Below are 15259 nucleotides of genomic sequence, written 5' to 3' on the forward strand. Positions count from 1 at the left end.
TATATAGTGTTTGGTAGGGAGCAAAATAAGTTGTATGTGAATTTGTATGTTATAATAGCCGACATAAAAAGCATGATTTTTAAAGTTATGAAATGGTTCCAAATAAGGTATAAGAAAATGGTAAATTTTTAGCAAATATACGTAGCAATGGACAAATAGAGAAATACAATTGAAGTGGGGATTAGTGGCTAGATGGGAAGGTGCATGTGATCAAAAGGAGAAACGTAAGATGCTGGCATTGAATAGAGGTCGAGATGATGGTCATTTGTAGTAGCAATTAGAAGGACCATGACACCATGTGGTGAAATCAATATTTTTATCATTTTCAACATGTTGTTGAAATCAATGTTTGTGGAAATAATTATTGTGACACCGATGAAACAATTGTTGGCAGTAAAAATAATAGATAAATATCGATAGTTAGTTGGTTTAGTGGTGATTAATTTTAAATTTTTTAAGGATGACTGACTACGGTTCGATTCCCACAATTGTGATTGAGAGAGGACTGAAACTACTTGATATCAGAACTAAACTCCGAACTAGATTAAACTGATGATGAAAGTAAAAAAAAAAGTAAATAGGATTGCATTTACCCTATGTCTAATTGATTTCAATTATCCGATCTATAATTAATTGAAGAGATTGTTTTAAGGGTCATATTAACACCTGCTCTGAGCGCACGTGTTAAGATATTTTAATATAATTTTTTTTATTCAATAATATAAGAAATTTAATATTTTTAAAATGTATTTTTTTACACAATATTTTTAAAATGTTAAAATGCACAAATTCTAAATATAATTTATATTTTTATTTTCATGTGCTCACATGTTAATATTATCTTTATTTTAATACTAACAATTTTTTTTCATAAGATTACTAATAATTTTATAAAAGTATATACTATATACCGGGAGAAGTTATTTATACATAAGTGTAATCCTTATGCATGGTACATAAGTCAATAACATCCATTAGATTGAGCATCCACATGTAATAATCCTAGCCAATCTCAACTCACACACTCACACCTAATCTCACACCCCCCAAATTTCTCACGTACCCCCCAAATTACTCGTGCACCCCCAAATTTCTCGTGCACCCCCCAAATTTCTCATGCACCCCCAATTTCTCGCGCACCCCCAAATTTCTAGCGCACCCCCCAAAATTTTTCACGCACCCCCCAGATGACTTGTGCGCCCAATTTTTTTTTAACCCCCCATATTTCAAGCCTAAACCATTTTGCTGTGGGAATGGTTTCAAAAATATACACTCCAAAACTATTAAGTGCATAAGATGGTTTTGAAGTACAACCTATAATTAGAATCATAATTGTTTTTTTTTGGTACAATTATAATCATTATTTAAAACCAGTTAAATGGTTTCAGATAGTTATACACTAAAACCATTTGTATTGTAAAATGGTTTTATGTGTGTTTTTATGGTTTCAAAAATTCTGGAAACCATTATGCTGGTTAAATGGTTTCAGATAGTTATACACTGAAACCATTTGTATTGTAAAATGGTTTTATGTGTGTTTTTATGGTTTTAAAAATTCTGGAAACCATTATGTTGGTTAAATGGTTTCAGATAGTTATACACTGAAACCATTTGTATTGTAAAATGGTTTTATGTGTGTTTATATGGTTTTAAAAATTCTGGAAACCATTATGTTGGTTAAATGGTTTCAAATCACAATTATTATTTGTATTCTAATTATAGGGTTGTACTCTAAAACCATCTTATACACTTAATGGTTTTGGAGTGCATATCTCTGAAACCATTCCCACAACAAAATGGTTTAGGCTAGAAATGTGGAGGGGACCAAAAAAATAAAATTGGGGGGCAAAAGTCATATTGGGGGTGTGCGAGAAATTTTGGGGGTGCATGAGAAATTTGGGGGTGCATGAGAAATTTGGGGGTGCACAAGTAATTTGGGGGGTGCATGAGAAATTTGGGGGTGTGCTAGTAATTTGGGGGGTGCACAAGTAATTTGGGGGGTGCACTAAGTAACTTATGCATGGTGCATAAGGATAGCTTATGTATAATAACCAATCCCCTATATACCGGTCAATTTCAAGCAGATAGATTTTTTTTTATTTGAATAAAAAAATTGATTAAAAATACAAAGTAGAGGTGCTTTTTAAAGATTCACCAAAAAAAAAAAAAAGAGGTGCTTTTTAAATAGCAGGGCGTTCTGGTTTGGTTGGAGTTCCTTCATGAATTAGTATTATGCATATCTCTATTTATATAAAAAAAATATTATGCATATTAGAATTAGTCACAACTCACACCTTTTTTTTTCTTTTGTAAAAAAAAAAGTCAAAACTCACACCTTTTTTTTTTCTTTTGTAAAAAAAAGTCACAACTCACATCTGATGTGAACAAAATGTCTAAACATTTTTACATACAAAAAAAATTCATATTCTCATTGAAAAAAAAAATTACGAAAAAATCAGCTTATATGAAGATACAACTTAATATACTATAAATTATACAAATAAATAATATTTTATAGTATATTAATTTATAAGGATATTTTATAATATTATTAATTAACTATTTTATAGTATAGTATATTAATTGATAATATATTTTATAAAATATGTTATGGTATAATATAATGAGTTTAATTATTGTGCACTGTCAGTATAACGTTATTTTACACATGCATCTAATAATGTGTTGCCACATCATTTAATAAATATGACACATCATATGTTTTAAAATACTGTGTCAATATATTATTGAATGCATGTGTAAAATAACTTTACACCAACGATGTATATAAATTAAATTTTAATAGTATTTATTTTATAGTATATTTTAATATCTTATAAAATAATATAAATGTTATTGATTTGTATACAATATTTTTTTTTTCAGGAATCAACAACATCTTTCAACTTCGATTTTCTTTAGAAATACTACCCTTCTAAACAAAAATTGACAACATCTTTCAACTTTGATTTTATTCAAAAATACTACTTTCTAAACAAAAATTAACAACATATTTTAACTTTGATTTTCTTCAAAAATATTACGCTCCTATATATAATCATGGTATCACTCATATGAGTCATATTAATTCACAGGAAAAAAATATAGTGTACGCCACCGAATGGAGGTTGGAGAAATTTATGGTAAAAACATAGATGTTAAGAAAGATGTTGCACTAACCAGCACTCCAAGATGGTGCTACATCAGATCGAAGAAAAAATTAGTAGGTTTGTTTATCCCGATGTGATGTGAGTAATTTACCTTTGTGTTACTCATTTGATATAACCATTATTCTTTCTTGTTATCCATTATTAAATTTTTTTATTCTTCATGACATATGTGAATACAATGGTCGTCTTCACTATTTGGACCAATGAACACAATGAACCTAAACTCTAACAAATGTGATATGGCATCTTACATATTTGGTTGTTCAATAGATGAGTTAGTCATACATTTTACATTGTATTAAATATTTATTTTTCTAAAAATAAATTAACACTATGAGTTACATTAATTGTACTTTTATTTATTAATTTTGCAACAAAGAGGTTGTGAGATACCCACCTATACCATTCTGTGAAGGAACAAGAAAGTTTCTACAATGTTTGAAACCCACACAAATGCTTAAAGAAGATGTAGTAATTTAATGTATTTTTTTTTTCTTTATATTTCAGGCATTTGTTATTTAAATAACTTAATTTTTTTACTATAATATCTTCACATTGTTTCAGATAATTGATATAGCTACATGTATGATGACTGATTAAGCAAAGAAGGGAGTAATTAACAAAAAAATTTGGTTTATGTGCCAACGGTTTTTCTCGGTACAATCTTGTGAACAATATTAATGTGGCATAAACCAAAATCCTTTGTTAATCACTCATTCTTTGCTTTATCGGTCATCATACATACAGCTAGATCATTTATCTAAAACATTGTGAAGATATTATATTAAAGAAATTAAGCTATTTAAATATCAAATATTGTAATAGTAAAAGAAGAAAAAAAACAACATTAAATTACATCTTTTTGAATATTTGTGTGGGCTTCAAACATTGTAGAAGCTTTTTTGTTCCTTCACACAATGATATACATACGTATCTCACAACTTCTTTGCTGAAAAATTATAAATAAATGTATAATTAATCTCAATGTTGATTTTTTTTTTTTTAAGAAAAAACATATTTAATACAATGTGAAATGTATGATTAACTCATATGTTGAATAACCAAATATGAAAGATGTCATATCGCATTGGTAAGAGTTTAGATTCATTGTCTTCATTGGTTTAAATAGTGAAGACAACTATTGCTTTCACATATTTTCATGAAGAATAATGGATAACAAGAACAATGGTTCTACCAAATGAGTAACACAAAGGTAAATTACTCACATTGAGGATAAACGAACCAACTAATTTTTTCTTAGATTTGATAGCACCCTGTTGGAGTGCTTGTTACTGCAACATGTTTCTTACCATCTTTGTTTTTACCATACGGTGAATAAAATTTCCGAGCCCTGACTTGGTCATAATCGAACATTTTCCTTAGTCAAATGTGTTACTATAGTTTTTCCACAACATTGGTAGTAACATTGACTAGATTTTCCACATCATTGTTAAAAGAATTTGTTAAAATAATTTAAACTCTTGTAAGAGAAATTTCTATAATGTACAAAATATGATTGTGGAAAAAATTTAAAATGGTATAAACAAGTTGACTGAAAAACAGAACGAAAAATCATCGAAATATTTTATACGAAGCAAGTGATGTTAATTTTGCAAGAGAAAGAAACTATTTCTCTCCACTACCGGAAAACTTTTTTAAAGTGAAAATTTGTTCAATTTTGTAATAAAACTTTCTAAAACTATTTTGAATCATAATTTTGGTTTTTGGAAAATTTAGTTAAATTTTCTAAAAATTTATTAAACTCCTGAAAAAATTTCACTACATTTGAATGTTATGATTTGTGGTGGTGAAAGTCTAAATATAGGGTGTAAAAGGAAATATAATCCAACCCACATTTGAAAATACTGCATAAAAGAGCCCAACAAATATGCATCAGAAAAAGAAAAAAATTTGGCTTCGCCCGGGTTCGAACCGGAGACCTTCAGTGTGTTAGACTGACGTGATAACCAACTACACCACGAAACCTTGATGTTAATGAATGACAATAGAAGTTATATAAAACATGTTAACTATATTAATAATTTGAAAACTCGTTATAAACATTTTCTCTGTATAATTTGACACTATCGCTGTAACTGTAAGTAACAACAAATAAAGATAATGCTCCGAGCAACTGCATTTCCGGCACCGAACAATTCGGCGGCGATTCTCTCCGGAACTCACACGTGTCCTTATCTTGAAACTACACGTGTCCTTTATCCTCGCTCTTCTTTCATTTCGCGGTTTAATCTCCTACAGTTCCGGCAACACGTTAAATCTCTGCGCGCCGTACGCGGTGGTGGATTAATCCCGGCGGCTGCGAAGAAGAAAGGTAAGGGAAAAGCAAGCATCGTTGAAATTGAGGAGGATTTTGACGAGGAGGAAGACGATGATGTTGGTTACGAATTCGATGATGATGATGATGATGAAGGTGAAGAAGATGAGGATGTTGATGATGACGATGAGAATGATGATGAGGTGATTCCGGTTGGTGAGTTGAAGAAATGGTTGGAGAAGAAGCCGAAGGGGTTTGGTGAAGGGAAAGTGTATGATACTTCAATTGAAGATAAGCTGTTTGAAGAATTGCAGAAGAGTAAACAAGCTCAAGCTGTTAATCTGAAAAAGCTTAAAGCCAATCCTATCAAAACTGCCTCCAAAAATGCCTCCAAAAATGATGCTACAAAGAAAATGGGTACCCTGCTAGCTAAAATTATTTGTTTGGTGAAATTATTGTCGTTTTGATGACGGGGTTTTGTTCATGTACTTGTTCATGTGTTGTGTTTGTTGCTAGTGTGTGTATAAAGTATTTTTCCATGGGAATTGGTTCATTTGAAATGAGTGATTCACTTTAGAGAGTAAAACGAAGGAGTACCTTAAGTTCTTAACTGTTATGATGCATGACAAGTAATTTCTCATTTTCTATGATATAAGACGGCTTGATTGTTTCTTAATTGATTATGTAGTGCACATTCTAGTTCGTCATAGAGAGTAATGCTTATGGGGAGTTTGTGTTTACAACCACTTTCATTTGTGTGTTGAGACTCTACATGTTTAGGTTATTTCATTAGTATACCATTGTAACAATTATACCATTAAACAGCGACTCAGTGCACAAATCTCACACCAGGCGAGGTTTCGGGATGTATTAGGTATACTTAGCCATACATCCGAAACCAAAGAGGCTGACAACAGCCTTATAGTTGTGCCATTGCTTTCCCTTCTAACAACTATTCCATGCAATGAATTAAATATGTGGAGAACTGCCTGCACTTGTACACGAAAAAAAAAGGAAAAGGTATATCATAAGTGACAACAATGCTTATTGGTTCTGTCAAAAAAAATAAAATGCTTATTGGTTGGTACAATACAATCACTAATGCTTGGTTGTATAGGAGCTATTCATATTTTTTGTCTCTTTCACTTTTTCGTCTCTATGATTTCTGGTTTTTTCTATCTTATGCATTTTGTAATTTGACTTGTATTAAACTGCACAACTCTTGTGCTAATGGTTGGTGACTGGAAAGAATTTGAAGACTTGTTAATAAATGCTGGGGTCTAGTCCAAGACTGTGTTCTTATTCCTGTTGAGCTTACAATTTGAAATTACCACTGTGCAGATGAAAAAGTTGTTCCTGTCCGAAGCCGAGTGCGCTTGGCTAATCTACCAAAGAAAAGAAACATAGATAGGGATTTGAAAGCAGCTTTTCAAGGGATTCCTGGCATATCAAATATAGTCCCTGCTGTTATGGGAAACAAGAAGACAAGGGATCCTATCTGCAAGGGTTTTGCTTTTGTTGATTTTAAGCATGAAAGAGATGCAGTTAGGTGTGTTCTGACCTCAATCTTATAATAATGAAAAATGAGCAAGAGTATGTTTAGTTTGATACATACAATGCATGACATTTTTGTAATGGAAAATATATTACAGTGGTGATTTCTTGATGAATTTTGACAACGTTAAAAGTGTTTTATTTTAGATACATCTGATTTACATCATGATAAATATTTGAAATTAGTAGAAGCTGGTTTGCTTTTCTGGGATAATTGATTTGAGCTTCTTCATTTTATTTGACTTGACTTAAATGAAGTGAGTGCGTTTCTGTTGCATCTGGATCTGTTCAATTTTGATCATTGCACTTGTGTCGTTGAAAGAGTTTGGTTTGCTTTTTTTCCAAGTTGTTTTTACTGTACTAGTCTCTTAACATTATTACTAAGTCTATTGATCTCTCTTCTTCAGGTTTGTAGAATTATACACCGGACAAACTATTACATTTGGCAAAATTCAGAAGCAGATAAAATGTGAGCTTGTAAATGCACAGTCTTCCTCTTCTTCTCTGGAGTTAAGAAATGATCTCAGCACTGCTCTACCTCTCTTGCCCTCCTTTGAAGAAGATTCAAATGAAGATTCTAATATGGATGATTCTTCCCTAGGCACCTGGGAAGAAACCGATTTAGATGATTCAGATGAGCAACGGGAAAGTGATGTGGAGAATGAAGAGTTTGTCACTGCTTTGAAGTTGGATAGTGATAACCGAGTAGAAATGACAAAGCAGGTTGATGGAAAGAAGAAGGCATCTGTTAAAATTGGACAAGAGAATGCCCCTAAGAAAAAACCAAGTACGAAAGAGAATGCAAAAAAGGTTGTAGATGTTCCCGGATCTGCGAAAAGGTGAATTTCTTGTGCATCAAAGTTAGTTTTAGCATGAATTTAATTCTGTGTTCATTTGTCATATATAGTTGACTCTGGTGCAGGTTAAAGATCAAGGAAAAGGCTGTATTAATTGATGTTTTCTCCAAGTACGGATCAAAAACTTCCCCTGCTTCAAAGGATAGGTAGTAAGTTGTTAATGACCAGTCTAAACCATCACCCAACATACAATGGGACTTTTCAGTTAACCCTGAAAGCTAATTTTTGATTTAGTGTACAATGTAGTAGTGGCTTAGTGGAGTATTGTTGTACTATAAATTGATGATTCTAAATATTATTAATTGTTATGAATATAAAAACATTCTTTCTCAATATCTCAAGGCATGGGGTGGGAATTGGGATATTTCTGTGACTATAAAGACTGTAGTCATGTTATAGCTATTGTTATTAGGGTTTTACATTCATAGATTGATGATAATCTTTAAGCAGTCATGTTACTGTCCGAGTCTTCTGTTTCACCTAAATTGTATCAAATTAGGGCTTCAATTTGAATAATCTTTACTAGCTACTAGTCTACTAGGGAATCTTTATTTGTAATGTATTTTTTTCTTGCTGAGAATCATAGGGGAGAGAGAATAGCAAATTATATCAAACATTTTTCATACCCCTCTTCACAACTCACATTCTTTTATGTAGTATTATATTTCATTCTCACCTCATTTATATGATGACTGACATTATGTTATAACTAACTGGTATCATCACATCCAGTAATTGAGCACATCATGATGTTTATGTTTCACAATTTGAAATGTTCTGTTTATTACACACTTTGAGGGAAGTGAATGAATACACAAATTAGCTTGCCAGGAATGGAAATTGTTTCTTAGATCCATTGCCCTTCTCAGCTAAGTCTTTGTTGGTTAATGCAATGCCTCATGTATTGTGAGACTTGAACCTTATAGCTTTTAAGTATGTTTTTCGTCCGATTTTCAGTTTTAATCTAAAAGAGTTTAAAATTATCTTTAAAGTTTTTGAATGATTTTTAAAACATTATAAAGATTTCTTTTTTAAAAAAAAAATGAAATTACAGTAATTAATTATGAATTTTTTAGCACACCAAAAGTAATGAAAATTAGACCTTAAGAAAAAAAATTCAAATATATATTCAAAAAACTCATTCAAAATTTTAAAATAGTTGAATTTAGCAGGACTAAAAATACGTGCCTAGAAAAGTTTTTTAGGACTATTATTTAATTAATTAATTAATTAATTAATTTGTTGACGCGAAGCCAATACTCACGTTATGTAATTTGGAGGATCGTTGCCTTTCAATTATGGGCAGGGTTAAAAATGTTCTTTATTTGATCTGACGACATGTTGTTGGTCTTTTTGGAGGAAACACAACAATTGTATTTTTAAGATTAAAACTAGGAAAAAAGATTTTAGTTTTGATTTGTTATCAGTGGTGGTCGAATCCTGCTGGTTGTCTGAACATCTAGTAGTCGGTTGTTATTGTGTGGAGAAGGGAGTGTAGTGTCTTCTATCTTTTATGCTCTTGTTCTTGGTGCAAAAAAAATTAGTATTATTTTTATTCAAAAATCAGGATGATCCGAGGCATGGTTAGAGATTTTATATAGATACTAGGGGTGATCGTATCCGAACCAATCCAAAAGTAAAACCGCAAATCGAACCAAACCAAACCGAAAACCGCAAAAACCGCATTTGGTTTGGATGTATTTGGATGGCTTTCTTACTGAACCGCAAACCGCAAAACCGCAAACCGCAAAAACCGCAAAAACCGCGGATAACCGCAAAAACCGCATTAAGTTACTATTATATATTTATATTCCAATATCGTAAAAGAAAATATATTTATATTCCAATATACATGCCCAATTACCAAGTCAGTCGACCAAATTAATCGAACTTCAAGTTGTTTTTATTTTTTGTACTGAAATTTTATTTTGGTGTTGTAATGTTATTTTAAATAAACAAATTTTATCGGTACCGTGATGTTATTTTGAAAATTCAATTTTTTTATATATTTAAAATTGTAAGTTACTATAATGTTATTTTGGATAAATAATTTTTGTTGGTACTACAATGTTATTTTGGAACTTCAATTTTTTATTTTTTTTTAATGCTTAAAATTGTTCGGTACAATCGTTATGTTTTAAACCGCACCAACCGAACCGATCCAAACCGCATTGGTTTGGTTTGGTTTGGTTTGGATGACTTTTTAAAAATCAACCGAACCAAACCGAACCGCATGCATTTTTATCTCGCGGTTAGGATGACTTTTATGCTCAAAACCGAACCAAACCGCACCGCGATCACCCCTAATAGATACTATGGTTTTCCTTCTCCCTTTGAGCTTGAATGTTACCTTAGACTTGTGTTCTGGTTTTGTGTAAACTCTTTGTATCTTATTTTGGACATTTTTTGTGCATTATTTAATGTTATTCTTTGACTTCTTAAAAAATAATTAATTACTCCCTCTGATTTTTTTTATAAAAAATAAAAGTGAAAAAATTTGATAAATTTTCAAATATTTTAAATATTTAATTTCATTTATTCCTTATTATGAACGATAATATTAAAAATAAATAAATTAGTTAAATTAAAAGTAATTAAATAAAAATATACTTAACCTACAAAGTATCGGAGTTCGGAGCTAGTAATTAATTAGTTTTTTTTTTAATTAATTAATCCCAAAAACTCGAGTAGTTTTACCATGTTAAAAGAGTGAGAACCTGTTTAGCGCTTTTTTTTTTTCTCTTACAACTCTCACACACGCACACCTCCCAAAGCGCAAATCAAAGACGATGAATATCATTACGATGAAGAGAGTACTCGCTAGAAGCTTGACCGACACGTCAACAATCAGATCCTCCTCACTTTCGTTCCTTCATTCCTTGTCTTCCACTTCCACCACCGTCGCCGACGTCGTCGACGCTCCTCCTTCCACCGTTGCAAAGCTCGTCGTCACTCCTTCTTTTCTTCAACCTAGAGTTGTCCTTTACGACGGCGTTTGCCATCTCTGCCACCGAGGTATTACCTCTATTCCCATTGTTTGCGACACTCTTTGATTCATTTTCTATTAACTATTAAGTATTGTTACTAGAAATGAGAATGGTTTGTTTTGCTTCATTGATGGGTTTTTCTGAAATTTGAAATTAAATTAGGGCTTCTTTGTTTTAAGAATGCAATAACTAGGGTAAGATTGTAGCGTTTACAATGCAATAACCAGGGAAACACATGTAGTAATTTGGGAAAATAGAAGCAATTGAATGTAGTTGCGGTTGGGTCATGAGTGGAGTCTGGGGATCATCCACATTGGACCGAGTTGAAGACCACATTTTTACTCAAAACCTTAAAACATTGGGTTTATGAGTCCTCTTAATTATAAAATGTTCAACCTTCACTTTTCCAAACAATGTGAGACTTCCAACCTCACACTTGCTACACAACAGTCGCCACATGTGTTGGTGTCGTGTCGTAAGTCATAAGTGTTAGTGCTGCATGGGATGAACAATAGTAATGTTTGGTAACACGATGGCACCTTTAATTTGAGAAAATTGAAGTGATTGAATGTAACCACATGTGTTGGTGTTGTGTCGGACAAAAGACATGTCTGCTATTTGAAGTGTCAGTGCTACATCGGGTGAAAGATACTAGTAATAATGTTTTGTATAATTGATCAAATATTCTACTCTCATTGGTGAAGAATGTTCTTAGATGGTTTTTGTTTTTTGTTTTTTTGAAAAATAAATAAACGTAGTTTTGCTTTTATATGGCTTTTTGTATTTTTATGTGTGATGCATTTTTCTTTGTTTTTTAGGGTTATTAGTTTGGAATACCCGGCTTTGTGTTGCTTCCTAGGCATGGCTAAACTGTGCCTCTTCTTGTCTTGTGCACAATGATTAACCTATTCAAATTCCTTGAATTGAAATGTTAAAGGGAGTTTTTTAAATTGTGGTATGTAATGGCAATATTGAAGCTTTAGAGGCTTCTACAATCACTTCGCGACCACAGTTGTGCCACATCAGCTACTTTTGTCCAATTTTTTTAGTACTTTAAAGAATTGTAGTGTAACTGTAATTATAATTGTGACCACAATTTAAAAAGTTGGGTTCAACAAGGCAAATGGCACTGGATCTTTGTAATGTAGAAGTTGAAGTATGCGATTTATTTTAATTATGTGGTAGTTGGCAATTTGAACATCCCGAGCTAAAAGGATTGTAGCTAGTGATGTTCCTTATTTGCTTATCCTATGAGTATTTGTATCATGTAAATTAGCATCCAATAATCAATATTGAATAAGCTATTTTCAGTTTAGAGGCTAGACTATATTTTATATAGGAAGCAGCCTTTGTACTGTCAAATAAGACAAGGCTTGGAGAAACTAGAGGTGTTATACATCATGTTGTTAATGCTATAACATTTTTAATTGGCATTTTACAAGAAAGTAGCTTGACCTTTTGTTAGCCCACTAATTAAGAAATATCACACTAAGAGACCTAAACAGGTCCCTTAGGACAGTTATTGGGCAATTATGTAAATGTAAGTTACAGTTATATATGTGTAAGTTGCAGTTATGTATTCGTAAGTTGCAGTTATATAGGGAAGTTAAGGGAAAAATAGATTAGTCAGTTTTTGGTTAAGGAATTGGAAGAGAGTGATTCCAAGTTCTCAAAACATGAAAGGGAAAATCCGAACATTCTTTCATCCTTGTAAACATTCCTATCTTGTATTGTTGCATGTGTATAAATGAACTTCTGTTGATACGCTGTCACAGAAGGTTTCTTACTACAAAATTCTGTTTTTATCTTTAATTTATTCAGTATTAGATGCCAATACCATTGAATGATGATTTCAAAATATGGCTCTGTGTGCTTTATGGCTTGTCAATCGTCAATGAATTCGCTGTATCCCCCCCCCCCCCCCCCCCCCCCCCCCCCCCCCCCAACCAACCAAAACAAAAGGGAAATAAATAAATGACCCTTGAGACTGGCTATCATAACTTTTAGTCTCCAATTCTGTTATCTTATGCAGGTTTGTCCTCAATTGTTTATATTCCATTTCATTGCAGAATGCAATTTTTATCACTAACCTAATGTGTTGTATTACATTTATGACAATTCTGTATTGGCAGGAGTAAAATGGGTAATCAGAGCCGACAAGGACAGGAAGATAAAATTCTGTTGCGTTCAGTCTAAAGCTGCTGAGCCCTATTTGAGAGCATCTGGTCTTGAACGAGAGGATGTCCTACGTCGCTTTTTATTCGTTGAAGGACTGGATGCATTCTCTCAGGGATCTACTGGTTAGAATGCGCTCACTTATTTAATTTAACAGTAGCTACGTTGTTTTGCCTTTCTTTTAAACTATTTTACTGCATAACTTTGGTTTCAGCATGCTTCTGTGTGCATAACTGCATACAATTTTAACAATAAATCCTCGAGATATCTAGTAACACCATTCTAAAATTTACGTTGAGTGTTTAGATCTCTGCACATGGATGCTTAAGATTACTAACTGAATCTTGCGTAAGTGAACTTGTTACTATGTTGAATTTACCAAGGTAGAAATGTTTCACTATTGGGTTTTGGTAGAAAACACGACCTAGTGTTAAACTGTATGAAATATCTTAGAGTACTTTATGACTAGTTTCTATATTTCTTAGTTTTGTTATCATGATCATGATTGTGTTTACCTATTCTATTAGAATTATGAGTTTAGTTCTAGTATAGTGTTTTAGAATCATCAATTATGTCAAACCATATTCATAATGCAGAGTATTTATTCTTTCTCTTCCCTCTTTATTTAAAACCATCTGAATTTTACTAACTCAATCTAGCAATTATGAACTTGTTACACTGTTGTATAGACCAAGTAAAAAATGTTTCAGTAATGCGTATAAAGTGGGTGGCCTAGTGTGCTTGAGTCTCCCACTTTTGGTGGACTCTGTAGGGATTAAAATCAATTGTTCCCTTGTCCTCCCAATAAAAAAATCAGTAAAAAATATAACTAACAACTAAGTTGGTGTTAGTTTTATAGAAAGATTTTTTTTGCTGAGATGTTATCTTTTGATTGGAGGGAACGGAAATGGAGGGGACAATAAAAGGCAATAAGTGATTTCAATCCAATCTGAGTATTTTTATGGACTCTTGTGACCTTTTGACTTGCATGAGGTTTCAAAAGTTGTTTTTGTTTACACAGTAAATGTAAATTTTCTGGTGGATTCCATATTGTATGATGATGAATGAGCTCTCAATCTAAATATAGTGAACTTGCCAAAGGCATCCTTTTGGACAAATTTAAAATATTTAGATAATTCATTATGTGTTAATTTCATTTTCACTACTCTTCCGTTTTCCATGTCATTTTGTGTCAATCTCACTGTGAGAAATTATTATGCAGCTGCATTGCGCGTACTGTCATACCTGCCTTTACCTTACTCTGCTTTGAGCTGTCTGTGGGTGATTCCAACTCCAATAAGGGATGCTGTGTATGATTATATAGCGAAAAATCGGTATGAATGGTTTGGCAAGGCTGAAGATTGCTTGGTTTTGCAAGAGAAGGAACTACTTGAGCGTTTCATAGATAGGGATGAAATGATGAATCGAGATTCCTAGTCTTAACTGCTGCCTCATAGATATCTCACACTAACATTCTAGCTTCTTTTTTGTTATCTTACAGTCCTTTTCTTTTCTCTAAAGAAAGGGCCTCCACAAGTAGAGTCCTTCATCCAATATCACTCGCAATTTCTTTTAGTATATTTTTGGAATACCATTCTTGAGAATTATATGAATAGCAGTGCAGAGTGTAGATTTGTCATTCATCTTATTTAAAGGCTTTCTAGATGCTTTATTATTGTCCAGGATTTAAAATATTATTCATACATCACATTTTTACAAGATTTTGGATTTATTTTTCAGAACCGATCCAAACTACATACATATATTTTAATACTTATTTAACTTTGTATAAGTATATTGCATTAACCTATTATTTGTTGGTTTTTAATTTTTTTAATACTACTTATTAGTTCAATTTAATGTAATTTTTTTTTACTATTTCATATGCTTAAAATATAATTGATAATTGTCATTCAAAAATATTAATTTTTACTATATTATATGTTATATTTTACATCAAAACTATTATTTTACCATGTCTTTATAATACTACACAAAATTGGATTGGATTGGATTTTTTAATTAGCCATCCAAAACTGAACCGAATCGCAAGTAATTTTATCATTGGATCTGATGAATTTTTACCTAAAACCGATAAAAATCGAACCTTAAACACCCCTACTATACTATATATAACCAACTATACAAGTTACCAGGTTCAAGACCAAATCCAATAATGCTCAATTTAAGATAATATATAAATTATTAGTATTTCAGAAATTTGAACCCGGTGAAAATAAT

General features: G+C 32.0%; 2 protein-coding genes and 1 non-coding gene across 3 annotated transcripts; 2 read left to right on the top strand and 1 right to left on the bottom strand.

The window, feature by feature from the left end:
* Window positions 1–5082: 5082 nt before the first annotated feature.
* On the bottom strand, window positions 5083–5156 carry TRNAV-AAC. Its single transcript has one exon. It is a non-coding gene; the product is annotated as a tRNA-Val (tRNA).
* An 89-nt stretch (window positions 5157–5245) lies between these two features.
* On the top strand, window positions 5246–8189 carry LOC123906778 (nucleolin). The gene is made up of 4 exons (XM_045956773.1): window positions 5246–5862; window positions 6787–6994; window positions 7407–7838; window positions 7922–8189. The coding sequence occupies exons 1-4, from the start codon at window positions 5292–5294 to the stop codon at window positions 8004–8006; spliced, it is 1296 nt and encodes a 431-aa protein (XP_045812729.1). The 5' UTR covers window positions 5246–5291; the 3' UTR covers window positions 8007–8189.
* Window positions 8190–10608: 2419 nt separating this feature from the next.
* On the top strand, window positions 10609–14661 carry LOC123906779 (uncharacterized protein YuxK). Its single transcript, XM_045956774.1, has 3 exons — window positions 10609–10871; window positions 12976–13143; window positions 14241–14661. The coding sequence occupies exons 1-3, from the start codon at window positions 10646–10648 to the stop codon at window positions 14453–14455; spliced, it is 609 nt and encodes a 202-aa protein (XP_045812730.1). The 5' UTR covers window positions 10609–10645; the 3' UTR covers window positions 14456–14661.
* The last annotated feature ends 598 nt before the right edge of the window (window positions 14662–15259 follow it).

The sequence above is a fragment of the Trifolium pratense genome, linkage group LG2 (genome assembly GCF_020283565.1).
Source record: "Trifolium pratense cultivar HEN17-A07 linkage group LG2, ARS_RC_1.1, whole genome shotgun sequence".
NCBI classification, from domain to species: Eukaryota; Viridiplantae; Streptophyta; class Magnoliopsida; order Fabales; family Fabaceae; genus Trifolium; species Trifolium pratense.

What these genes read in the sequence shown, in the direction of transcription:
- LOC123906778 (XM_045956773.1), top strand. Translation starts at nt 5,292, where the DNA reads ATGCTCCGAGCAACTGCATTTCCGGCACCGAACAATTCGGCGGCGATT. An exon ending in TGATGCTACAAAGAAAATGG is followed by an intron (nt 5,863 to 6,786) that starts GTACCCTGCTAG and finishes ACCACTGTGCAG; the next exon opens with ATGAAAAAGTTGTTCCTGTC. An exon ending in GTTCCCGGATCTGCGAAAAG is followed by an intron (nt 7,839 to 7,921) that starts GTGAATTTCTTG and finishes ACTCTGGTGCAG; the next exon opens with GTTAAAGATCAAGGAAAAGG.
- LOC123906779 (XM_045956774.1), top strand. Translation starts at nt 10,646, where the DNA reads ATGAATATCATTACGATGAAGAGAGTACTCGCTAGAAGCTTGACCGAC. An exon ending in TTGCCATCTCTGCCACCGAG is followed by an intron (nt 10,872 to 12,975) that starts GTATTACCTCTA and finishes CTGTATTGGCAG; the next exon opens with GAGTAAAATGGGTAATCAGA. An exon ending in ATTCTCTCAGGGATCTACTG is followed by an intron (nt 13,144 to 14,240) that starts GTTAGAATGCGC and finishes ATTATTATGCAG; the next exon opens with CTGCATTGCGCGTACTGTCA.